This window comes from Rattus rattus, chromosome 15 (genome assembly GCF_011064425.1).
Source record: "Rattus rattus isolate New Zealand chromosome 15, Rrattus_CSIRO_v1, whole genome shotgun sequence".
NCBI lineage: Eukaryota > Metazoa > Chordata > Mammalia > Rodentia > Muridae > Rattus > Rattus rattus.
In genome coordinates this window covers 8,017,960-8,043,821 of record NC_046168.1, presented here as the reverse complement: position 1 = coordinate 8,043,821, position 25,862 = coordinate 8,017,960, and the positions used below count along the sequence as shown (strand labels likewise).

General features: G+C 45.7%; 1 protein-coding gene across 3 annotated transcripts in view; it reads left to right on the top strand.

Moving 5' to 3' along the window:
* The first annotated feature begins 10,884 nt into the window (after positions 1 to 10,884).
* Positions 10,885 to 25,862, top strand: part of Cystm1 (cysteine rich transmembrane module containing 1) — a 58,201-nt gene continuing 43,223 nt past the window's right edge. Inside the window, exon 1 of one of the 3 annotated variants that reach the window (XM_032886239.1) lies at positions 10,885 to 11,073. In XM_032886239.1, coding sequence (XP_032742130.1) covers positions 11,045 to 11,073 — 29 coding nt within the window. In that variant the 5' untranslated portion in view covers positions 10,885 to 11,044. Of the gene's footprint in view, positions 11,074 to 11,178; positions 11,331 to 25,862 lie in introns of those variants that run through there. The other 2 variants (XM_032886240.1, XR_004385912.1) reach the window with 2 other exon arrangements.

Here is a 25,862-nt window from a genome sequence, read left to right as displayed (position 1 = left end):
AGACACTGAGGAGGGAAGGACTGTGATTGGCCAGCCAGGGAGAGAGGCGACTTCTGAGCAGTGGGTGTCAGCCAGGGAGAGGGGCGACATCTGAGCAGTAGGTATAAGGAGGGAGCTACCCATGCGAAAACAAGTGAAGGGCATTCCAGGCAGAAGGCCTGAGCCAGAAGTGGTAATATGCCTTTAATCCCAGCACTCAAGAGGCTGAGGCAAGTGGATCTCTGTGAATTGGAGGCCAGCCTGGTCTACAGAGTGTGTTCTAGAACGTCCAGGGCTACACAGAGAAACCCTGTCTCAAAAACCAAAACCAAACAAAATAAAAAAGGACAAAGCCCTGGGATCAGGAAGAAGTTTGGCGAGTCTGGGCACGATCTGAAGGCTGTGGTAACTGACCAGGAGGATCGGACAGAGAGGCTAGAGAGGGAACAAAACCCAGATCCTACAAGAACTTATCAGTCCTGTTAAAGACTTAGAATTTGAAAATGTGAATCCCTAGTGAGCAGAAACAGACGGGTACATGAAAGAGTCATGGATGACAGCAGAGAGTAGCCAATGCTCCGTCTGGGAGGCCTTCATGGAGGTGACATTTTACCTGAGTCAGGAGAGCTGCAGAGTGGATGGGTCACTTCAGTGGAGGGTACTGCGTCTAAGGTGCCTACAGGCATGAGGCCACCTGGACCATTCAGAGACCTCGCATGTTGTATTATTGAAGCGCTTCCTGCAGGAGACAGGAGGCTTTGATCTCTCAGCCTAGATCCTGCAGAGCATGGAATCCCCCACCCCTATGGCGGCCAGAGGGAGGGGGGACTCTTAAGTCTGGGAGAATCAGAGTGAGGTTACACTTCAGGTGAGATCTCCAGCCTAGGCCCTCAGAGAGCAGGAACCAAGGTGTGGTGCGAGATAATGGAAAAGGCCTGAACAGGGTGGAGGTGGGGCCTGGGGAAATGGCAAACTGCCAATCATCAGTTGGCCCATTTAGGTTGAGGAAAAGAGCTGCACAGTTTGAGGACCCAGAGGGTATAACTGCCAAAGTTGATGTGCACCTGCTCTTGAGAAGGGCTCGTCACACCGGGAGAGCCAGGGGTTCCAGAATCCTGATTCAGATGCTTTGGATGGAACTCAAGAATCCACATACATTTAAAAACGTGCAGGAAAATTTGGCAGGCTATGGAAATATTACTTGAGGGGTGTGATCAATACAGGGGATTTGTCAAAATTCATTTAACTGTGCACCTTAAAAGGTATGCAGAACGTAAGATTTACCTCGGGAATAAAAAAGTGAACCAACCAAGTGTGGTGGTTCGCGCCTACTCTGATACAGGTGGGCTCGTATCTTGTGGCTGCCAGTTGAGCCTCTCCAGGCTTCTGGAGCTGAGGGCAGAATGGGCGCACTCTCACCTGGATCGAGACTAAAGTAGCCAGAGAGCCAGGTAAAGGCAGCATACATAAGGCTCTGGATGTGACGTGAACAAAGGTAGCAGTTCGTGTCTCTACCACTGCAGCTGAAGAGTAGCAGTTGACTGGCCATGGCCACCCCACATCACAAAGGCTCCTGATGATCTTATATAAAACGAGCATGGGGACACACTCCTGTAACAATAGCACTTGGGAGTTGGAGGCAGAAGAATCAGAACTTTAAGGTGAGAGTTTTAAGATCAGCCTGGATATATGAGAGCCTGTCTCAAAAAAAGAAACACGGGGTTGGGGATTTAGCTCAGTGGTAGAGCGCTTGCCTAGGAAGCGCAAGGCCCTGGGTTCGGTCCCCAGCTCCGGAAAAAAAGAAAAGAAAAGAAAAAAAAAAGAAACACAAACAAAACAGAACAAAAACAAACAAACAAACAAACAAACAAACAAAAAAACCAAGAGACCCCGCCATTCAGTGCTGCCACCTCGTATGGTGTGAATGGACTGAGCAGAAGTCTCCTGAGCCTTCTAGGTGGTCAGTCCTTTTGTTATACTCATTTAACAGATGAGGAAACTGAGGCTCGAAAAGATTAAGTTAATGGTTCTGATCCCAAAGTGAGAACGTAGGAGGCCACAGCCCCTTGACACTCCCAGCCCCACATAGTACTGTGCTCCCTCCCCCAGAATGAGAGACCCCCAGGGTGATCAAGTGACTTTTCACAGCAGAAGGGGCGGGTGGGTGTATAAGCTATGTTCATGCCTCGCAGGAGGTATGGAAGTCCTCCTTGTGTGTGGTTCGAGTGGCTTTCTTTGAGAAGATACCAGAGGAGTTGGAATTTGGAGCCTCATGGTGCAAACAGAAGTAGCAGGTTCCAGCTTCAGCACTTGTCTGGATCTTCTAAGAATCTCGCAGCAGTGCCACATGCTGGTGCTTTCTCCAAGCAACAGAAGGAGGAGGTGGAGGCAGCAGCAGCAGCCGCAACAGCAAATCTGTCCCCCTTGCTCGACAGTGCTGTTTTGCTCTGATGAAACACACTGGCAGATGGTTGTAAAGTCACTATCTTGAGAGCTGATAGAACCGGGATTTTTTTTTTTTCCTGTGCCAGATCTCATTTCCTTCTGAAACAATTCTCGTAGTAAACAGAGGTTTTCTGATCTTGTTAAGATCCAAGGATGGGATTCCTTTCTACGGGTTTAAGGATGAATATTTCCTTGTGGAGTAATGGTCCGTTGATGGCATGGGGTTTCGTTGCTTTGCTGTTATTTTGTTTTTGAGAGTGTTTCTCTCTGTAGCTCAGGCTGACCTGGAACTATGTAGTCTGGGCTGGCCTTGAGTGCTGCTTGCTGGGTAATTCTCCTGTCTCAGCTTCTATAAAGCTGGGCTTAGAGGCATGGGCCAGGACATTTGGTTTGATGCAAATGCAAAGACAGACAGAGACAGACAGACACATATAGAGTGTATGTGTGTACGCTCTGTGCATGCAGGAGCCCTCAGAGAGCAGAAGAGGGCGTCAGATTCCCTGGAACTAGAGTTATATGCAGTTGTGAGCCACTGTGTGGGTGCTGGTGACCAAGCCCGGGTCTTGTGCGAGAGCAGGCAGTGTTATTAAACCCTGAGCCATCTCTCCAGTCTCAGATGGGGGTGGTGTTTTGTTGAAGCAGGGTCTCCTCATGAAGCCATAGTTAGCCTTAAACTCCATGTATAGCCACGGCTGACATTGAACTCATGACCCTTCTGCATCAGCCCCCCACAGTGCTGGGATTGCAGGCATTCTCCAACAAGGCTAACTGGAGCTAATCTATTGGCGGCAGAAACTATTCCGTGTCTCTCCTCTCCTTTTCTCTCCAACGACCAGGCTAGGAAGATGCCCTGGCACCACCAGAGACCAAATCCCGATACAGACCACCCTGAATAAACCTTTCCTATGTTTCTCTGTTGCTACCTTCTCTTGACAAATGGGCAGCAAGACTGAAAAGCTTGCTGGGCGTGGGAGGCCCCAGGCAGAGGCAACATGGAAGGACCAAGAAGTGGGTAGATTGTGACTTGCATGAGGAGAATTATTTTGAACCAAGTCTTGCGTGCTGACAGCATAATGATCATTATTAGGGCCTCAGATATAACATGAAGCCCGCCCTAAAGTTAAATTTTCCCTTTCAGATAAGCATGGCCTGTCAGCCTTGTGTACAATGGTTCTATGCCAACCTCCTCCACGACTCGGGGTTGGAATGTTCCAGCTGCTCCCTCCCAGTTACCATCCCAAAGGCCTTTGCTTCTTTCTTACCTTACTTTAAAAAAAAAAAAAATCAACCTAAGAGACTGGGGGGTGGGGAGGTGATGGGGTGTGCACGTCTTTAATCCTAGCACTCAAGAAAAAGGCAGGCAGAACTCTGAGTACCAGGAGAGCCAGGGCTACATAGAGAAACCCTGTCTCAAAACAAAACAAAACGAACCCAGGAGATGTTAGCTGCTCATAGACAGGTTTTTTCTCATATTTAGATTCAGGCCTTCAGCCTGGTTTCCTACCACTCCAGGGACCTAGCAGGCACGGTGTGGCCCCTCACACAGGGACAGCTCTGCGGCCAGGATTATGCTGAGCAGATTTTGTTTGACTCTTACAGTATTTTGAAACTTGGCTTTGCTTTGTTTTTGTTTTCCCAATAGATACAGTTTGCTGGGTTTTGTTGAAAAGAAAAAGAAAAGGGAGCTTGAAAAGCAAGAAAAGTGCTTGCTACACACGCAGGAAAATGAGTTTGTACCCCCACATAAAGGTGAACAGAGCGGTACACATCTGTTCTAGCCCTCCTCCAGCGAGATGGGAGGCAGAGATGGGAGCTCATGGGCCAGCAAGCATTGGACATACAGGGGACACCAATAAGCCCTGTCTCAAGGTGAAAGACAGGGGCTGACGAGGGGTTTTCCTCTGCGCTCCCTCCCCCTCTCCCTCTCCCTCTCCCTCTCCCTCTCTCCCCCTCTCTCCTTCCCTCTCTGCCCCCTCCCCTCCCCTTCCTCTCTCTGCCCCCTCCCCTCCCCCTTCCTCTCTCTGCCCCCTCCCCCCTCCCCCCCACGGGGGTGGGGTGGTGAGAAACATTTGGGAGACATCCAGAAAATTAACGTAAGTTTGAGCCCAGCCTGGTCTACAGACCAAGTCCAAAGCCAGCTAGGGCAAAATAGCAAGACCCTATCTCAAAACCACCATAACAAATCAGTCAGCCTGCTGCTGCTTGAATAGAGTAGTTGCCTTCTTTGCATAAAGTTTGTTCCGGGTTCACTGTCATCCCCTCCTCCCCCAATCACCCCCCAGCCACAAGCTAGAAGGAAATTAAAGCGAAAGGCAGGTGAGGGTCTATGGATCTCAGCCTCAGCCCTGCCTCTTAATTTCCATGCTCCTAGCAACAGATATTTGCCTCTCTGTCTTTTAAGACAGGGTCACATGTATCCCAGGCTGGTTTCCAACTCAGTCTGTAGCCGAGGATGGCCTTGAACTCCTCATCTTCCTGTCTCCACTTCCCCAGTGCTGACAGTACGTCTTAGCCACTGTGCCTGGCTAAAAGGTTAAAAAACAGGAAGATGTGTCAGAGTTGTTGGGACTTTATTTTAGTCAGCTGAGACCCAGCCCAGGAGAAAAATGTCCTCCAGGACTGGCTCTTTTAAAATCACTATCGGGATGCCCAGCCACGTCAGAAATCAATGCTTCAGAAGGTAACAATTTGAAATGCATGCATTTATGTGCTGCCTCTTGAGAGCCCCAGATGCTGTACAAACACACTTAGGGCATTAAGTGCTCCTTGAAGTGCCTTCCTCAGAAACTATGCTTTCAGAGAAGGATGCATTTCCGTAAAACCAAATGCCAGTCCATCGCTCTCAGTGGCTTGTCTCTGTCTCCGAGTGCCGGAGTTACCTCCCCATTGGCTGTCCCATCGATGGAACCCCAGAGAAGGTGAGTGATTCTCAAGTGAATCGAAGCCTATCAGAATGGTCTATGACATAAGCCTTCTAGAACTTTCAGTGGGCTGATGCTCACAGTGTTGGCGGCCTGCCTGGAGGGGTCAGCTCCTACTTTCAGCTACTGAACTTCTGTTTTCCTTGGGAAGCCATTCCTTCCTCCCGGGGAATTTAAGGAGAATGAGTTTATGTCTAGCTTCAGAGAACACAGGACCAGCCGAGGCTTCACACTCCTGCCTACAACCACACATTCAGAAGAAAGCCAGTTCCGTATACCATTCAAACCCAAGACTTCACATTGGAGCTTTGCAGGTGCCGTTGAAAGCCTTTAGTCTACTGAGACTTTCAGCTGGGAGAAAGTACTCAGACACTGAAGGACTGGCTGCCTGAGGAGTCCTGAATGAAGACACAGGGAGGAAACAGGAGAGAAGCAGAGAGGAGATTCCTGCTGTCGGGTTTCACCTGGATCCAGGTACAGCTGTCCCTCAGATGAACGCTTGGAATTTTAGGCTCAGGAATTCACATATTATCACTTCCACTTAAAGTGATTTGACCAGTCCTTCCGCACTTGCAGCTAAGGCAGTTGTGACTAGAAGGTCAGAATTTGCAAATGTAGATGATAGGAAGGCTTGGAGCTGAGACCCATTGCTCAAAAGACCATGGCCAGAGACCAACAGTGACGTTGAGTTTCTCTCCTTTGCATGCACTTTAAATTCCATGAGAGAACTGGACGAGGAAACAGTAGTTTTGCTTTGGTTTTGAGACAGGTAACAGGTTGTATCGCCCAGGCTAGTCTCAAACTCTGAAGCTGAGGCTGACCTCAAACTTCTGATCCTCCTGCCCCCACCTCCAAGTACTGGGTTTACAGGCATGTGTTATCAGCCTGAAGTGATCTCTCTCTCTCTCTCTCTCTCTCTCTCTCTCTCTCTCTCTCTCTCTCTCTCTCATTTCTTTAATCCTACTTCATAGGAAACTCTGGCCATTCTTCCCTGGGTTTTGAACATGTCTGGTCACATTCACATCCGTCTTTTGTCTCCCTTACGAGTGGGAGTGACTCTGAAATGAGCCAGGTCTTGGTAGATTTCTCCTGGACTTTAATATTTGCTGTGCTCGACTGAAGAGGATTTTTCCCCCCAGTATTTCCTGGTGGCCTTGTAAGCTCTAAAAAGATGTTCGGTTTTTGTACCTACTGACATTCACTAATTACTCCCATACAGGGACCACGACAGGTAGGAGCAGGCTTTCTTTCTTGGGCATGGTAGCTTCTAGCTACTGGTCTGTCCTTGTCCTTTGAGTCTGTGTCTTTGCCATGGCGCGACTGACCCAACCTGCATTCTGCTCCCAAATGTCTCTCCACCGAACAGTGCCATTTCATCCCATTTCCCTATTCAAGGAGCTTGAGTGGTTCCTTCTCCTTTCCATACTTTGGATAGCCTCTTCTGCTTAGCTCTTAAAAAAACACTTACTGGGCCCCAGGCTTTGATTCCATAGGTTTCCCAATCAATCCTTGGGGTTGCTATAAAGCAATTAACAACCTTATCTCCCTTTTTACAACCTAGGGAACAATTGCATAGGAGTTAAGTCAACTTGTTCTAGGTCACAGGGTCAGTAAGTCACAGTGTCCCACTGCAATCCTGTCCTTCCAGATCCACACCCTGTGTGCCTAACAGAAGAATCCATTATCTCAAAAACCCCTCTTCGATCTGTTCGGCCTTTCTTTTCCCAGAACTTCCTGGTTTTCACAGCCCGCTTAGGTTGGTCTTCTGGCTGTCTTACCATTCTGTCATCTTTGCTTATGTGTTGAATCATTCATCCACTCCTTCATTCACTCAATAAAGGAGTCATTAGGCTAACCTCACATAACCGTAATTCAGTTACCTTTGCCTATCCCTTTATCTGTTCATTCATGGAGTCCCTGATGCAGATGTGCTGAGACCCAGAATACCCACTGTTACCGAGGCTTTGATCTAGACCTTAGCCAAGTAACTGGGATGGCATTCCTTCCATGAGGGTACAAAGGATATGGCAATTTACAATTCTTTTTTAAACACCCATTTGTGGTCCAGACACACGGGTGGGTTTTTTGTTTTGTTTTGTTTTGTTTTTTTTAACTGAGGACGGAACCCAGGGCCTTGTGCTTGCTAGGCAAGCGCTCTACCACTGAGCTAAATCCCCAACCCCCCAGTTTACAATCCGGTTTCACTGTGGCCAGGGAACTCCCACGCTGCCTGGTCTTCTTGTAGGTGTTGGATATCTGGAAGACCCAGCCGAGGTAATTAGAAACCAGCTCTCTTCCTTCTCCTTTGGAGATGGGGTCTTATGTATTCCAGGCTGCCCTGGAACTTGCTGTGTAGCTGAACACAACCTTGAACAAGAGTCGCCATGTTCCTGCTTCTGCTTCCCAATTCCTGGGCCTATGGGTATGTACCTCCACTCCTGGTTTTATATGGTGCTATTTACTGTTTTTGTGGTACAGTTCTGTTGAATCTAACCCAGGGCTTCATGCATGCCAGGCAAGCACTCTACCAACTTAGCCACACCCCTAGTCCAAGAAGCGGTTTAATTTAAAAAAAAAAAATGTTCACCGTGAATTCTCTATAGCCTGGGATGAACTTTGAATCCTTCTGTCTTTGTATTTGAACTGCTGTGATTATAGGTGTGTAGCACCGTGCCTGGTTTATGTGGTTCTAGGTCAAATACTGGGCCTCATGTACCGCTAACCAAGGGTTCTATCCGCCAAACTACATCCATAACTCCTAGAATGGTTTTTGGAATAGGCTTTTGACAGTGTGAAGGCTCTGGGAGTGTAGTTCAGCGTTAGATCACTTGTCTAGCCTGTGTGAAGAATCAAATTTGATCCCTGGCACCACAAGAGCAAAAAAGTTATGAATTTGGATTTTCTTTGCCCTGGGAGTTACGTAGAATTTACGATAGTTTTGTGAGGTAAGTGGTGTCATCATGTGGCTGATAGAAGCGAGACTTGCCCAATTTCACAAGTGAGCAAACCTCAAAGCAGAGACTCTTTTCACTGAACTATGCATCGTCTTTGGATGACTGCTGTGGATGAACACATGTTGAGACTTCTGCGGTTAGCAGACCTCCCACGAAACACGTTTTACTGCACTTCTTTGGTCCCCCCCGCCCCCCTCTAGGGACAGAAACACCCACTGCTATTGTGAAGAAATCTGTTGAAAGTCCTGCAACTTCTACGCAAGGCCTAATGTTTATCCTAGGACATGGTCCAATCTGAGAAGGCATGTGGCTGTGCCCACCCGCTGGCCACATCACTGGTTCTTAGATCCTGTCAGCAGCAACCCTGAGGTTTTTTTTTTTTTTTTTTTTTTTATTCACATGCTAGCTGCTCCCTCCATCAGCAATGGAGGTAGGGTAATGAATGTTTTGATTTTTCTTTGATAATGATCCCTTCACTGTGACCCTGCCTACTCAGAAAAAGGGAGTAGTCGGAGGCCATATTGAAAGAGATGCCCTTCTCTTCCCCAGAGCAGCCCTCCTATGTCCCAGCCTTAAGCAGATGTCATAAAGCTCTTCTCTTCAAGGCAATGCACTTCTTCCTCATCTCCACTTCTCTCACCAGAGTGGAGACAAGGAGACATGATGATAGCAAGGGCCTAGAAATGTTCCAGACAAAAAGACAAAGCTGGTATTCTATTAGGCAGGGTTCTCTAGACAAATGGACAGGGTGTCTTGATGAGTGCTGTCGGGATGCAGTTATGGATCTACCCGGATCTGCTTTCCCCCTGCCTCATAGTTCTGCAGAGTGGTGGCTCAAGCCACATGATGTTCCAGAGATAGTTTTGGGGGTACACTTGGATGACCTTTAGTCCTCAGAGGCTAAGGAACAATGCTGCTCTTCTCTGTCAGCCTGTCATGTGACCCTGAAGCCACGTCATCATCTTGCTGACCCTGTTTCTTCTTTTCAGGCCTTCCTCTTGCCGCCTCTCAGCTGCCCTGTGATGCTCTTAGCCTGCCTTTACCTCCTCTTCCCTTTCAGCACTGCCAAAACCACTGCCCACTTCTCCCTTCCCCTATCCCCCAGGATCCCTCAAAGCTCATTCTGGCCCAACTCTCTCCCCTCGTTCTGGATCTGACTTGTTGTCTAGTTGGAGGTCTCCTCAGTTCTGCTAGACACCGCAGGCCTGCCTGCTTCTGCCCTGTACCCACTTCCTCCTCACTGTTCTCCTCCTGGACTCAAGTTTTCTTTCTTTCTTTTTTTTATTAAGACAAACAAACTAGGGTCTCATTCTGGAGCCCAGGCTGACCTTGAATCTGTGATGACCCTCTTACCTCCCACATCCTTTTATGCTGGGATTATAGTCCAGGGCTCTGTTTCCAATCTCCTCTCTCCTTTCTCCTTTAGCTCTTTCATAATAAAGCTGTGGTGCTTCTCTGCTTTTCACAGCTGTCTTTCTTCCATGTATATGCTATTAACCAGACAAAACATGAAACCTAAATGTAGAAACGAGGAGGTACTAGTTGGTGGGGTTCTTACCCAGCATGAGTTTGATCCTTAGCAAATAAAACCAGGAATAATTTCACTCACCTGTAATCCTAGCACTTGGGGTAGAAGCAGGAGGATCAGAAATTTGCCATCCTCAGCTACATAGGGAGTTCAGAGCCAGCCTGGGAAACATGAGGTCCTGTTTCAAAATTAATATGTAATGAATAAAATAAACTGAGAAAATGGCTGGGCGGTAGTGGCGCATACTTTTAATCCCAGCTCTCTGGAGGCAGAGGATCTTGAGTTTGAAGCCAGCCTGGTCTACAGAGCAAGTTCCAGGACAGCCAAGGTTCTCGCTCTTTTACACAGAGAAACCATGTCGTGAAAAACAAAACAAAAGATATGGTCGTACTACCTATGTATTCTTGATTTTCCAATGCAATGTATCTTAATCAGCCTGGTCTCTAAGTTAGTTGTAAATTAACTTCTTGGTCAAAGATCCTATTGTGTGAAAGGCAGGGAGGACAGAAAACCTCTTTTGGAGATTGAGGGAGTAGGAGACTAGAGCTGAGGTGGAAGGCAGCAAGAGTGAGCCCCTCCCCCGTGGGGTGTTTCATTTTCATCTCATTTCTTTACATTTTCATGGTCTATTTGTTAAGACTGGGTAGTGACAAAGGTGTAAAGATACCGGTATAGCAATCAACGCGAGGACTTTGGACGGCTTTCCCCCTCTCTAGGCAGGTTCAGGGAGTCAATCTAGGTTTGCACATGCTTCGCAAGCATCAACCACTGAAATACATATTACAGCCCAGCCCAGAAAAAACCAGTTTCCAAAGTGAAAAATTAAGCTTTACTTTTTTTTTTTCCAAGTAGGACCGGTTCAGGAATTTCTCTCCCCGTGGCAATAGGGGACTTGAGGAACAAGAGGTCCTGGCCTGGACACTGGTTCCAACCTTCAAATTCTTGCAATTTGTCTTGTTACATTCTTGTGCATTGGTCACACTACTGCAGCAAGGTTTATGGGAAGTAGCTAAAGTGCAACTTAGTCATCAGCCTCAGCTCTCATTTGCAGCTCTATAGTAGGCCCCTGAACCTAGCAGCGGAGAAGAGGCCAGGCGGCAGCAGCAGCTCACAGCAGCCCGACATGCTGTGTGCCAAACCGCCCTTTTTCCCAGGCTTCCGTCTTAGGGACCTGGGGCGGCGTGCTCGCAAGGATCCGGAGAGAAACCCGCCCGAGCATGCTTGGGAGTGGGAGCCTGGTGGCAGTGTGAGTCGGTGCGAAGACCAGGGAGAAGCGGAGGGGCGGGGCTGTGCTATGACGCCGCCCTCGCTTGGTCCCGCCCCCTCACGCGTTGCCAGGGAGATCAGGTGACTCCGGGCTTCCAGCGCTTGAGGCTCGGGTGACGTCAAGCGTGCCGCTGCGGCTCAGTGGCTCGGGGCAGGTGCGGCGCTATTAGCGTAGTCGGGTCCGGTCTTCTTCAGTCCGGACACGGTCAGCAAGCGGCCGCTTCGTGGAACAGAGAGGTGAGGGTTGTGGGGTTGGAGCGGGGTGGCCAGTCTGGGCTGGGGCGCGGTGAGACACGGGCGACTGCGCGGTGAGAGCTGGCGAGACCCGCGGAGCGGCGGGTTGGGGCGCGCGGCCCCTAAGGAAAGAGAACCTCACTGCTGCCATCGCCCGGCGCCCTGGGGCGGACTGAGTGTCTCCCGCAGTCTGCCCGGCCCTCTGGGCTAGGGAGTCCGCGGGCTGGGAGCGGAGCGGGGCTCGCCCCACCCTGTCTCCAGGGATGTCCGCCGGAAGCTGCTGGATTTCTTCCCCTTAGGCTGCGGTTCCTGAGGCTCCGCGGTTTCTGTGTAGGGTCGAGCTTGTTGGGAGTGGCAGGGTGACCCGGTGTTTTGTAGGTGTGGGCACAGTGAACTCCGGCCTCTTGCTAAGGGCGCAGGATCCGAGTGTACACCTGTTGAGGTGAAACCGGAGAGAGTTGAGTGAGGGCATGAAAAGAGGAATCTGAGGAAAAAGAGCCGAGCCTTGAACTCCAAGGAGTGCTTACTGGGCCTGTCTAGGGTGGAGAGTTGGAGCTTTAAGTTGGGACCTGTTGGGGAAAAGCTTGAGTGTCTAGCTGAGACATTGTATGCTCTAGAGAGCCATTAAGAGGTAGACTGTTTTGGGGAAGTGGGAACAGTATGATAAGGAGACTCTGAAGTAATTTTTGTCTTTATTCTAGAAGAGACATACCCAACAGTGTGTTATTTTCTTGTATCCCATTTGACTGGATAGAATGACAGGATGAGAGATATATGCTTTCTTCTGTCTGCATGGAGACTGGAATATTCTCAGCACATTGTCCTTCAGAGACCTCAGAATGTCTTGCAAAAAATACCCCTAACCGTAGAGTGAAAGCCAAATCAAACTAAGGACAGGGGTTTTAATGTGGGAAGTTAGTAAAGAGAATTAGCACCAAACTATGATATAGAATGTTGAGTAAGATGTAAATTTTAAGATGGATTTTTTTTCAGCTCAATTTTTTTTTTCTACCCAACTTCTCTCTGAGTAAGATTGTTTAACTTTGCTGTATGTGAAGGGTGTGTGTGTGTGTGTGTGTGTGTGTGTGTGTGTGTGTGTGTGTTTCTGGTTTTGATTTTGAGGAGATAGTCTTGAATGTAGTCCAGGCTGGCTTCTGTTCTCATATAGCTGAGTCAAGGCATTAAACACCTCATCCTCCTGTCTCTACCTTCCAAGTACTGGGTTTACAGGTACACACCATAAACAAAGCACTTACACTTTGTTTAAATATTAGGCTATCTTATTTTGATTTCCCGAGAAGCCAGAAAAGTGTATTTTGGGTTTATATGGAGGAATGATTTGGTGATTTTTTTTTTGTATTCCTTAAAAATATATTGATACTGTTAAAACATCAAATCTTTTGTTTTCTGTAAAGAATCAAAGTGACCAAACCAATTTGTATTGTATTCGTTTGACTTCAGAAAACAAAATTGGACCTCTGGGGATTTTGTACAGTAAAAAGCAGTTTAGGGAATTGTTGAGAACTTAGGAAGGTGTCCTCAGCTGGTTTGTGTTAATGTAGAAACTGGTACAGCACTCTGGAGAGCCTCTCTAGGGTGGCTGAGATGGGAAAAACGAACTGCTTCCAGCCAGCTCAGTGAAATCAGTCCTAAGAGGTGATTTTAAAACAGCTTCAACCACAAAATTGCAATGTGCCTAAAACAGGGGTTTTTTCGTTTGTTTGTTTTGTTTTTTGTTTTTGAGACAAGGTTTCTCTGTGTAGTCCTGGCTGTCCTGGAACTTGCTCTGTAGACCAGACCAGACTAGACTGACCTGGAACTCACAGAGATCCACCTGCCTCTGCCTCTGCCTCTGCCTCTGCCTCTGCCTCTGCCTCTGCCTCTCTGCCTCTGCCTCTGCCTCTGCCTCTGCCTCTGCCTCTGCCTCTGCCTCTGCCTCTGCCTCTGCCTCTGCCTCTGCCTCTGCCTCTGCCTCTGCCTCTGCCTCTGCCTCTGCCTCTGCCTCTGCCTCTGCCTCTGCCTCTGCCTCTGCCTCTGCCTCTGCCTCTACCTCTGCCTCTGCCTCTGCCTCTGCCTCTGCCTCTGCCTCTGCCTCTTCCTCTGCCTCTGCCTCTGCCTCTACCTCTGCCTCTGCCTCTGCCTCCCTCTGCCTCTGCCTCTGCCTCTGCCTCTGCCTCTGCCTCTGCCTCTGCCTCTGCCTCTGCCTCTGCCTCTGCCTCTGCCTCTGCCTCTGCCTCTGCCTCTGCCTCTGCCTCTGCCTCTGCCTCTGCCTCTGCCTCTGCCTCTGCCTCTGCCTCTGCCTCTGCCTCTGCCTCTGCCTCTGCCTCCCTCAGTGCTGATTAATGGTGAGTGCCACCACCATGGGGTGCCACAGAGGTTCTTAAGTGTCTCTGCAGGAACCTAAGAATTGTTAGATATTAGATGCCTTGGGGCACATCAATTTTTTTCCTGTTAAATAAACAGTTTTCCAAATTTCTGATCATATTTCAGCTGGTGAACTGCTTTTGCCTCCTCTGGAAAGAAACAGGTTTTCCTCCTATCCTCCCTCTCCCAGTCACTGGGAGCTGTTAGGACAGTTAAGTAGGCTGAGAGTTCTTTTGGAATTTTTCCACTTCCATTCACCCTTGCCACCCCCACATGTTTTTCTCATTGGTTGAGAACTTAAGAGTTCATTGTCAGGAGAAAAAAAAATGTTGGTGTGTCTTCCTAAACACAGGCTGTGATAAACACCAGGGCTGGCCTTCCAGCATTCAAGACACAAGGTTTTCCTTACATGGAGCGGAGCCAAAGATTAGTGAGGTAGCTCACTGTCAGAGTGCTTGCCACACATGCACATGACCCGCATGAGGCTGGATCGCAGCACCATGTAGAAAAAGATGTTTGCTATGGTACTAATTTAATCTCAAACCTGAGTTTTACCTCACATTAGTTGTTGTTCCCAGATAAAAAAATAAAAGACACAAAGCTTTTATATGTATAATAAGTCTTAGAAGCACTAGAGCTGGGCAGATAGCTATTATGTCTACTTCCCTACCAGTAACCCTGAGTTATTACTTTCCATGTTCCATCTGGGCAGCTCTTGCAGCTTTTATTGGCCAACTTTCATCACCATGTTTTCATAATTCACCCACCCCATGACCTCTTTTCCTCCCCTCCACCTTCTTCTCTTTTTCCCAGTCTGGTCCTGCCTCAGACCCCAAGCCCAGGGACCAAAACTCCACCTCTCTCTCTTGTGCCCAGCTATAGGGTAATATTATTCAACCAATAGTTTTAAATTAATGAACAAGGTTACACTATTTTGCTTAGGTGAAGATTTCCTCATTCCCGTGGGGGATGGGGGGAACCATGGCCAGTATTTAGCATTGCAATACATAACAACCTCAATAATGTTGCAATTCCAGTGATAAGGGAAATTTCTAGTTCCAGGTGGGTTGCAGACTGAATTTGAGCCAAGCTTGGGCCATGTACACTGTCTCCAAAATAAAATAAAGTAGATTTTAAAAAGTCAAAAGAATTGGGCTTAGACTGGTAATTTTTGAGCCCTTCATCTTTGTCACTCCCTTCTTGTCATGGCCTGTACCCTCTTCACAGAGATATAATTAATATGAAGCTATATGAGATTTGAAGTGCTCCAAAGCAGGACATTACAATTCCTGGAGGAGGTGTATTTTGAGATGTAGCAATTTTTTTTAAAGGAGGTGAAAGTTAGGAACTTTTGCTGAAGTATCATTTACACTTAGAGCCCCCCCCCATCTTTAGAATTAGTTACTAATCAACCCATGATCAAGATGTAGAGGCCTGAGATCACACAGCTGTTTGTATTTCATATGCAAATAAGCACACATTTCATCATCCTATACCCTTTCTCTGTCACCACGAGTTGATTCTTTGAAGCATTTGCAGTAAACCAGTAACAGGGCAGGCTGGGGCTCACAGCTTCCTACCCGGGACCCTTTGACAGCAAGATTGTTACTGGAAACTGTCTCAGGCCTTAAGGAGTTAGTTAGTCCTTGGAGCTGTCAGAGGTAGAAGTCCGCATTACTGCTCACTACATTGGATGAGAATCGAATAGTTATTTTTGACATTTCCCTGTCTTGTTCAGCCACAGGTCTGGCTATAGTGAGATTCAGGCCTTGCTGTTGTTGCAGGAACTCTATGGAGCTGTGAAGGTCAGCCCTCATATTTCTGACCTTTGGTGCCTGAGTAAAGCTTTTTAGACAGAAGAGACTTCCTGTTTTCCTCAAGCTAAGCTGAGTACTGTGTCCCAGTCCTCAAAGCTCTTACATTTGTCCAAGGCAACTAATTGGCTTGGCTATAAAATGGGAGTCAGCCATTAAAGACAGCAGGATGGGAGTGTTGGATAGGAGCTGACTCCCTAGCCTCTTATGCAAAAGTTCATGCCCCCTTGAGACCTGAATAAAAGGGCTCAACAACAGGTAGGCTTTAGGAAACGTGGAATATCGGTACCCTATCTACCAGGGTTCAAGTTAACATTTTTCTACTTTATAGCGGGACAAAGTTTTACCCATATAACCATTCTTTCTTTTTTCCCCTTGTATAATGTTCAGTAAATTACAAGAGATTTTCTAGACTCCTCCCTGCTACATGCACCCCCCCTTTTTTCTTTTTCTTTTTCTTTTAAATGAGATCTTTTAAAAAATAATAGTCTCATCTTGAACAGACTGACCTCAAATTGCCATATAGCTGAGGCTAGGCTTAAACATCTGGTCCTCCTGCTTCTACTTCCCAAGTGCCAGGATTTTAGCCATGAGACACTATACCTGCCTCTCAACACTTTACTGTAGAATGTGCTTTTTGAATAGTTTTGTACGACTTTTTTCTCATGGTGTTTCAAACACATTCAAGATAGGGTTTGTCAGGGTGTCAGCCCATCATAAGTAGAGGAACACGGGGACTGATTTAGGCCTCATAGCCGAATATGTACAACTGGTAAGATCCTCATATCTAAAACAAAGAAGATAAATGGTTTGAGTCTGACCTTTGGACAGCAGACAGCATGAGTGATTGATAGTTTTCTGAACTCTTAATTAAAGATGGCTTGAGGCAGTGTTGGTAGTCATAGTGAGAGGATGGTTTGCTTTACCTGAATGTACTCATTAGGGAGTAAACGATTTTTTTATTCAGAGATGCCTATCATTAGTTAGTTCCCTGATGACTTGTGCTCAAGAATTGTTACTTAGTCCCAAGAGCATTGGCTAGAAAACGTATCACATTTGAAAACTATCTAGACATGCTCAATGGGAAGAGAACAGGAACGGTGAACAGTTGAGCCATAGAAATTTCTGGGAAGAGGAAAACCTGGGGATGTCCTAGATGTTGTCCACATTCATTTCAGCATCAGAACTGGAGGCAGGGAGCAGTTGGTGAGATGTGCGAGGAGCAGACACTCTAGGAATGTGCCTGTCTCAGTCACTGAGTCTACACTTGATGCTTCCCTGATGCCAGTAGTAGCCTCCTGGATGCTCCAGCCATTGTGAATCTTCTTCACTCAGCTGTTCCTGCAAAGCCCACTGTCTAGCTAACGGCAGATCCCAGTCAGAAGGCAGCCTCAGCCTTCTGGCCCTGCTGACTCTTGAATTAGGATAGTTGATTCATCACTGTCCGGATGGCTATGAAACCACTGGGACAAACTTTTTCAAGTGAAAAAAAGAAACCTCAGATGTTTAAGACATTTTTCATTAAAGACATTTTTTTTTCATGTGTATGGCTGTTCTGCTGTATGTATGTATGTCTGTGTATCATATGCATGTCTGGTGCTCATGGAGTGCAGAAGAGGGCATTGGATTCCCTGGAACTGAACTTAAAAACTGTTGGGAGCTGCCTTGTGGATGCTGGGAATCTTCTAATTTGGGCCCTCTAGAAGAGTAGCCAGTGCTCTTAACCACTGAGCCATCTCTCCAGTCACCTTTAAAGTGACTCTGAAGTGACTAGGGTAATGACATCTTGTCCTAACTATTTTGTGCATGCCTAGAGACTCCTCAGCCTTCTACCCTCCAGTAACCACATCTACCAGGAGGACATCTACCCTGGCCATGGTCCAGATGTTAACCAAAATAATTAATGTTCGTGCAAGCTAAAACATAAAACTAAAATGACTAGAAGTGTAAATCGAATTAATTGTTGCATATTGTGTGGAAAATACTGCTAAGCTCAGCAAAAGGACAAATGTTATAAGGCTACTCCAACCCCTTGAATGCTGATGTAATTGTGAGTGTTATCTTTAAAAATGCTGTACCCATGAGCTTTGGCACCAAGGAACATTTCGGAGGCGTTAGCTTATTCTTGGTCTGACCATTATTACAGGACTATTATTATTTTTTATTATTATTTTGTTTGAGGCAGGGTTTCTTTGTGTAGCACTGGCTGTCCTAGAACATGCTCTGTAGACCAGGCTGACCTCGAACTCACAGAGATTCACCTGTCTCTGCCCCTCCCAAGTTCTGGGATTAAGGACATGCACCACCACAGCCCCCCTTTCATCTCTGTTTTTAAAACTTGAAGAATTTGATCCCAGGACTCACAGTAGAAACAGAGAACTGACTCCCACAGATTATCTCTGACTTCTACTGTGCTATATGATACATGGGTACTGGCGTGCAGACACACATACTAGTAATAACGTTTTTTTTTTTTTTTTCCTTCGGAGCTGGGGACCGAACCCAGGGCCTTGTGCTTGCTAGGCAAGCGCTCTACCACTGAGCTAAATCCCCAACCCCAGTAATAACGTTTTTAACTTGAAATTTTTTTTATAAGGGAAACTATCCTATCACTGCCTTTACATTGAAAACTACTGTGTCAGCTGCCACAAATAGAAGGCGAATATTATAAGCTAAAATTGTACATGATCTCTAAATCATAGTGCATACATACTCACCCACCGAGATGACTCATCCATGGTGAATTTTCCAGGTGGCAGTAGGTGGGGGTAGGGCTGGTTTGGGTAGGCAGACCTTCAGAAGTCTCTTCAAACACTGTCCTAAAATTTATGCAACAGTAAGATATTAAGAAAGCCACAAAATGAAGAATCTAGTTACTCAGAATAAGTAGCTAGGTTTGGTCAGGAAGCTAAAGTTAAAAAAGAATGCAAGCTCAAGGCCAGACTAGGCTACATAGCAAGACTGTGTCTCAAAAAAAAAAAAAAAAAAAAAAAAGGAAAAGTATAATATAGAAATCTCTGGGTTCTTGTTTTTTTTTTTTTTTTTCTTCTTCTTTCTACAAAGCCAATCTAATACTCTGGGAGGCTGGTGGAACCTGGCTTTGTTGGTGCCGTGAAGCAGTCCTGTCTTTTCTGTCAAGCGCCCCTGGAAAATTCAGGTTTTATTTATGCTATTAGTTTCTAGTTTCATCGGAGCCACTAACCGCTTTGAACTCTCTGTCTTTTTACATGTCAAGTGTCCTTTGTGGGTGCTAACAGTGACAGAAAATTGTCACTTAGCATTTGTTTCATCTAGTCTTTATTATCCTTAATGCTTAGCCCTTTAGAAATGTTAGAAGAGGGGGTGAGAGAGTGCTGCTGGGGTGCTAGGCATAGGTACCGCAGGTGTGAACTCAAATTTGCTGTTGTCTGTTAAGAGAGCTGCCGGCTGCATTCACAGAGCTGTGGCTCTCCGTGTGGGTTAGAAAAGTGGCTTTCATGGTGCAGCAAAGAGGGCCGGCTGAGTGTTCATCAGGAGTCAGGAGTGCTTAGTTAAATTGCCAGCACATTAAGCTATAGGGGCCTTTGACTGAACCATCCAGACGTCAGCGTTCCCACAGAGCCCAATCTAATGGTCTGGGAGGCTGGTGGAACCTGTCTTTCAGGGGCTGTGCTGGTAGGGGACCTGACCTGGGAAGTAGCTTTATCAGGCTTGTTGGGAGGGATGGCCCTGTCCCTTTACAGCGTGTCCTCTCAACTTGGCAGGGGGCAGAGTTCTTCCCTTCTCTCTGGCTTTCTATGCTCTAACCTCTCCTTTCATTCCCCTAACTCACTTTCTGTGTTAATAGCTTTCTTCCCCCTTTCCCTTCCCTTCCGTTCACTGCTGCCCCCTCTTTTGATCTTTCCTCTCACCGGGTCTCATTCTCTCTCCATTTTCACTTTGAGGGCTGACTTGTTTGAAGTTCAGAGTTACAGTGCTGTCCTGTGACTGGATGTTATTCAGAGGCCCTATCCTTTTTTTCTGAGGAGCAGTGTGACATAGGCTTCAGATAGCAGCACTGGTGGGGCGCTGACCCAGCGTCTGGGCTGAGTGGCTGAGTGAGGCTCCAGGTACAGCCTCGTATGAAGCTGGTGTGGGTTTCCCAGCAGTACTTTGTACACTGGCCACCATCTTTTTTTTTTTTTTTTTTTTTAACAGTAATGTTTATGAGTGATTCTCTCTACGTAAAGCTCTTAGTCAGGCAAGGGGCTATCCTTGACTAACTTCAGGGAAAATAAGTTGGAAGCATCCTTTTCTTCTCAATAAGTAAATATTTTTTCCCTAAAAGCCATGTGGCATTTAGTCAAGGATAACCAGCAGGAATCTGAACCTTTATTATTAATGTGCCGTACAGGGCATGGTGGTACATACCTTTAATCTAGCATTCCCGAGGCAGAGGCAGGCAGATCTCTGTGAATTCAAAGCCAATCTAGTCTACATAGTGGATTTCAGGACAGAGAAGACACAAAGTCACCCCATCTCAAAAAAACAACAGCAGCAAAAAAACAAAACAAAACAAAACAAAACAAAAAAACCCCAAAAAACCAAAACCAAAACCAAAAACAAAAACAAAAAACTCAAACCAAACTAAAAGACCAGCTTGGTCTATGTAGATCAGCCAGGGATACAGAATGAGACCTTGCCTCATTAATACAGCCACTTATTATGATCTGATTTTTGGTTTTGTTTGTGTTTTGTGAAAGGGTGTTGAGTGTAGCCTGGGTGACTTTGAATATATAGTATGTAGTCCAGGATGGTCTTAAAATCTTATTGTTTAGTTCTCCCAAGTACTAGGAATATAGTCTTTGACAATATAAATTGATTTTTACTTACTTACTGCTTGATTGTGATTGATTGAGAGAAGATCTCCCTGTGTATTGCTGGCCAGCCTGGAATTTAAATTTACTATGTAGACCAGGCTGGTCTCAAACTCAGAAATCTACCTGCTGCTTCTTCCCAAGTGCTGGGATTAAATCCCTGACTTAAAACTTGGTTTTTGAATCCAAATAGCTAAGTGAATGCTGCAGAATGCTTCCTAGGTTTGCTGGTTGCTGCTGCTGTTTAACTACACTGGTCCATGGAGTTCTGTCTCGTTGTTTTGAAGGGAGGGTCTCAGGCAGCAGCGTTACTCCTGTCTACGGTTTGGGAGTACCTGGGTTTATTTTGCCATCACAGGATGCTATCCTGTGTGTGTTATAAACCTGTTATGAATATACAACAATAAACCTGTGCATATGTGTATAAAGCTTTAGAATCTTAGCATACTGTTACAATATATATATATATATATCTGTGAGATGAAACCCCTAGAGGTTGACCTTCCACTTCAAAAGATAATATGTTCATTTAATTATTTGAGGGATACTTTTAAATATGATCTGGACATAATGGCAAACACTTATAATCCCAGCACTTGGGAGGCTGAGGCAGGAGGAGCTCAGGTTTCAGACTAGCCCAGCCTACATAGGGAGATGTTAGGAGGAAGCAAGGTAGAAGCTCTTCAGTAAACAGCTTGCGAGTTTTGGGTTGACTCTGAGATATTTTCCTCAGCTGCACGTTTACTGCTGCAGTCTGACTTCCCTACTGAGGGTTGCTCTGTTTGTATCTCATCTTCAGTAACATTTCAGTAAGCTCTGAAATTCAGCTCCTGGGTTTCCTAACTCCAGTTTGTCCATTGAGCGTAGCAGACTACTTTACAATACCTTTGAATTAGAAAACTTGCAGAGTTTCCTTCCTGATACAGTAATGGACAAGATTGGTAAAGCCCACACGGATGTTAGGTCTTCTTCAGTAGTTAGTTCATACTCTGGTTGAGTGATCAGCTCAGCTGGTGGTGCCTGGCAAGCTGATGGAAATAAAGTTCTAAGAATCTCTTAGAAAACAGTACAGAGTAACTATAAAAAAGCACCCCTAGCAACTGTCTCACCTCTAGCCTCTTCTGTACAACAGCCCCCACCATAGTGACCCTGTCCATTCCTGAAATGTACTTTTTTCTTTGATATTTCCCAGATTGTTGCCTCTGACTAATGTGTAGAAGTGGAGTCATTGAAATTTCTGTTTCTGCTTACCTCTTGATATGATCATCACTTCTGCATAGAAACTGAGTTTCCCTGACTGTTTCCTTTTGTGCACATAGTACTCTGTGTTTCCTGACACATAAGTTGGTCTGGAATGGCTGCTGCTTTCTGTCTCTGTAGTCTGAACAGGAACTGACTCATGAAACATCATCTCAGTAGTGCCGGGAACTGCTAGTGTTGAGTTACCGTTGATGTTCTGGGACGTTTTCGTGGAGTGAATAAATGATCTGTGTGAGCACGCCAAAGTTACAGTTTAGTGAAAACTATAAATCAGTGAGATAGATGGTTGTGAAAAAATGTGAATAATTCTAGAGCTTTTTTTATCACAACAATCTGCATTCAAAATTAAGAGTGCAGATTCAAAAGTTGAGGGGCCTAGAATATAAAAGTCTCTAGCTGTGACGGTCCTGTTACAGGGGTAGCTAAAAGAGATAGGGGCCTTTAGGTTAAGATCTGTCCTCAAGAGCTTTTTAACTTTAAAGACAACTATACAAGCTGCCAGAAAGATTCTTAAGGCTAGGAGTATTGTGACTTCAGGCTTCAGTAAGAAGAATCATAGCTGGATAAGTGTGGCTGTAACCCAGAGCAGTTGTATTTAATACTGTCTTTACCCAGCCAAGCATCTTCTTAGTTACGACAAAAAGAGTCACAACTACAAAAGCCACAGCAAAAAAGCAGCGGAGAACAGATGTGTAGTAGAGAGTTACTGAGGTGAAGCTGGTAATGAGGGAAATTGGCTTCTCAGAATTGGCTGAGACTTAAGAGGTGAAGTAGAAATTAAAAAGGAGTGAACCACACGCACATATCAGAAAGCACTAAGAAAACTTAGTTTTCCCAAGCATACCAAAAATGTCAGCTACCTTTAAGTATTAATAATAATAATAATAATAATAATAATAATGATCTGCCTCTGATTTCAGAATCCTAAGCAAACTGTTGCAGATTTTTCCCCTTATAATAGCTAAGTTTTATGTTTGCTTTACAATGTAGCATATGAGAACTTGACTGTTTAACCCAGTGGATTTATATATATTTTTAAAGATTTATTTATTTTATGTACACCGTCGCTGTCTTCAGACACACCAGAAGAGGGCATCAGACTCCATTACAGACGGTTGTGAGCCACCGTGTGGTTGCTGGGAAATGAACTCAGGACCTGTGGAAGAGCAGCCAGTGCTCTTAACCGCTGAGCCATCTCTCCAGCCCTGGATTTATATTTCTTATGCAAACACAGCCCAGCTCAAGATACAGGCCATTTCTGCTGGCTGAAAGTTCCACCCGCATCTCAGTGTCTTAAAGTCAGGGCTGCTGCTGCTCCAGGTGAACAGAACCATAGACCATCATGGTGGTGCTCGATTCCAGCTGATTTCGCTTGCCTGTCTCTGGGAGTCACAGAAATAGTTCTTTCATTGAGTACTGCTAGGATATTGTTGTTTCCCCAAATAAATACACCATAGTCAATCTGTTCTGCTGCTGACTTAGATGGTTTCCAGTTTGGAGCTGTTATAATTCAGAGCTACTTTGCTGTATCTGTCTGTGTAGGCTTTTACACTCTTCCCTCTAGCGTACACGCTGAATACATTTTGGCCAACAGCTGCTGCATATACCGTAGTGTCCCACTTAAACTGCTCAGTGATGCTGTAGAGTAGAAAGATACTCTGCAGCGTTTGTACAGATAAGTCACCAGTGACACAGTTCCTCAGAAGCCATACTGAAATTTAAACAAAGCATGACACTGTGGCCTCCCTGATTTCTCAGAAATACCCTGCAGTTAAGTGAGGACAACTGGTTATCAGGACAAGAATTGCTGAGTCATAGGCAAACTGAACATATGATGTGTGTTTTTCTAAAAGTTTGATGCTTTAGCTTTTATTTATAGTTCTATGATGTGTTGTGTTATTTTTGTATATAAAGCTAGGAGTTACTCGCTCCCCACCCCCCTAAGATAGCCAATTAAACCCAGACTGTTTACTGGAAACATGATCTTTTCTTTTCTCAATGATAGTGGTGTCCTTGTGTTAACCTAAGTGACTGTACTGTGTGAATTTGTTTTAGGACTTGTCATTGAATTTAAATGCCTTAAAGTTTAATTTAGGGGCTAACAAAATGGCCCAGCAGGTGCAGGCCCCTGCCACCAAGTCTGATGACCTGAGTTTAGTCTCTGGGACTCACATGATAGAAGGAGGAGACTGACTCCCAAAAGTTGTCTCTCACCTTCACACAGTGTCATGGCATACTCATGCTCACAACACACACACACACACACACACACACAAAATTTGGGTAATTGCAATAAAAATTGAATTTTATTTACTATTGGGGTGTGTGTGTGTGTGTGTGTGTGTGTGTGTGTGTGTGTGTGAGAGAGAGAGAGAGAGAGAGAGAGAGAGAGAGAGAGTGTGTGTATGAGAGAGAGACCGCACACGCAAGAGAGAGAATATGTGTGTGTTCATATAACATGTAGAAGTCATATATTTGCATAGAAATTTACAAATGAGCTGTCTTTAGCCCAAGACTGTTCTACTATATCTTTTTATTAGTATTTATTTTAACAAAACTACGAGATTGTGCAGATTATATAGCTTTCTTTTTTCCTGTGTGTTTGTACATATGTGTATGACATGCATGTGTGCATGTACATGAGTAGGTCAGAGGGTTGATGTCTTTTTTTTTTTTTTTTGGAGCTGGGGACCGAACCCAGGGCCTTGCGCTTGCTAGGCAAGCGCTCTACCCCTGAGCTAAATCCCCAACCCCGAGGTTGATGTCTTTTTCTAGTCTCCATCTTGTTTTATTTTGTATGCTTTAGCAGTCTTGTGTACACACAGAGTAGTCCTTATCACCTTGTTACCCTGTCTTATATTCTCTCCCCTCTGCTCTGCTTCCATTTTATTTTTTAGTCAGAGTCTCACCCAACTGGAACTCACCGTTTTGACTAGACTAGCAGGCCAGGAAGCCCCATCATTTTCTCTCCTTATCCCCAGCACCGGGATTATAAACCCATGGCTGTTGTGCTTAGCTTTTTACAGGGGTTCTGGATTGAACTCAGGTCTGTATGCACTCCTGGTAAGCTCTTTACCAACTGAACCCCTCTCTGGCTCCTAAATTTTCCTGCACAGCATTGCATTTTATTTCAGAAGCATAGAACTGATGACTGAGGGTGTAGATTAATGGTAGAGCGCATGCCTAGCTTGTGTAAGGCCGTGGGTTCAGTCCTCAGCACTAGACGCCATAGAAACTCAGAAGTGAAAACAGAACCCACCACAGACTAATTATGGAGACATACTGTAGTAACTTGTTTCCTTGTTCAGGTGTATGCGTTGTGATTTCTTTGCCCTGCTTTACTTAGTACCAGCATGGAGGTCAGAGGATAGTGTGTTAGCCAGTGCTCTCTTTCCACCCAGTGAGTTCCAAAGATCAAATTCTGGCCATCAGGCCTGGAAGGAAGCATGTTTACATGCTGAGCCATCTTGCTGGCCCTTTTTGTCTCTCATGTTGAAGGCCTCACCCTCCAGTGTCTGATAATCTTTGTCCATTTATTTATATATGAAGCAATAAAAGTCAGAAGTCCTCTATGCATGGTTTTACTGTAGCTAGAGAAGTTTCTCTGTTGTCCTCTCCTGTATCACTATCCGATTTTTTTTTTCCTGAGACAGGATTTTACTGTGTAGCCCTGGCTGTCCTGGAACTCACTCTGTAGACAAGGCTGGCCCTTAGCTTGCCTCTGCCTCCCCAGTGCTGGGATTAAAGGCAGAAGCCCATATCTGAGTTTTGACCATTGAGATCGTTCAGTTTTTCTGGAGGAAGTGTAGTTACCATACTGCCCACCGGAACAGTGCCAGCAGCTGCCAGGTAGGTGGTAGCAATGATATTTTCCAAGGTTATTATATTTTTATTTCTTGGCTATTTCGATGAGGCCTTATAATATCTTACTCTGAAAACAACTTTCACCAATTGTTTCTGCCCTTCTGGCGAATGACTGTATAATCTTGTGACTGTGTTGTGTGTGTCTTTGTGTCTTGAACAAGATCTTGGGAGAACCATGGGCAGTCTAATGTGCTAATGGATCCTGACTGCTGCACCCCTTCCGGTCCTCCCTTCGAAACTCGTTCGTCTTTAGTGCTTCACACTGTTTACGTTTAATCTTTAGTACACACTCTACTTTTACCAAACATATGAAGGAAACCCGTCAAGTTACAAGTCCAGTGTCTCCAATTTAAAACTCATTAGTACTTTGCTTATGTAGTGTGGTCTGTAGGATGTGA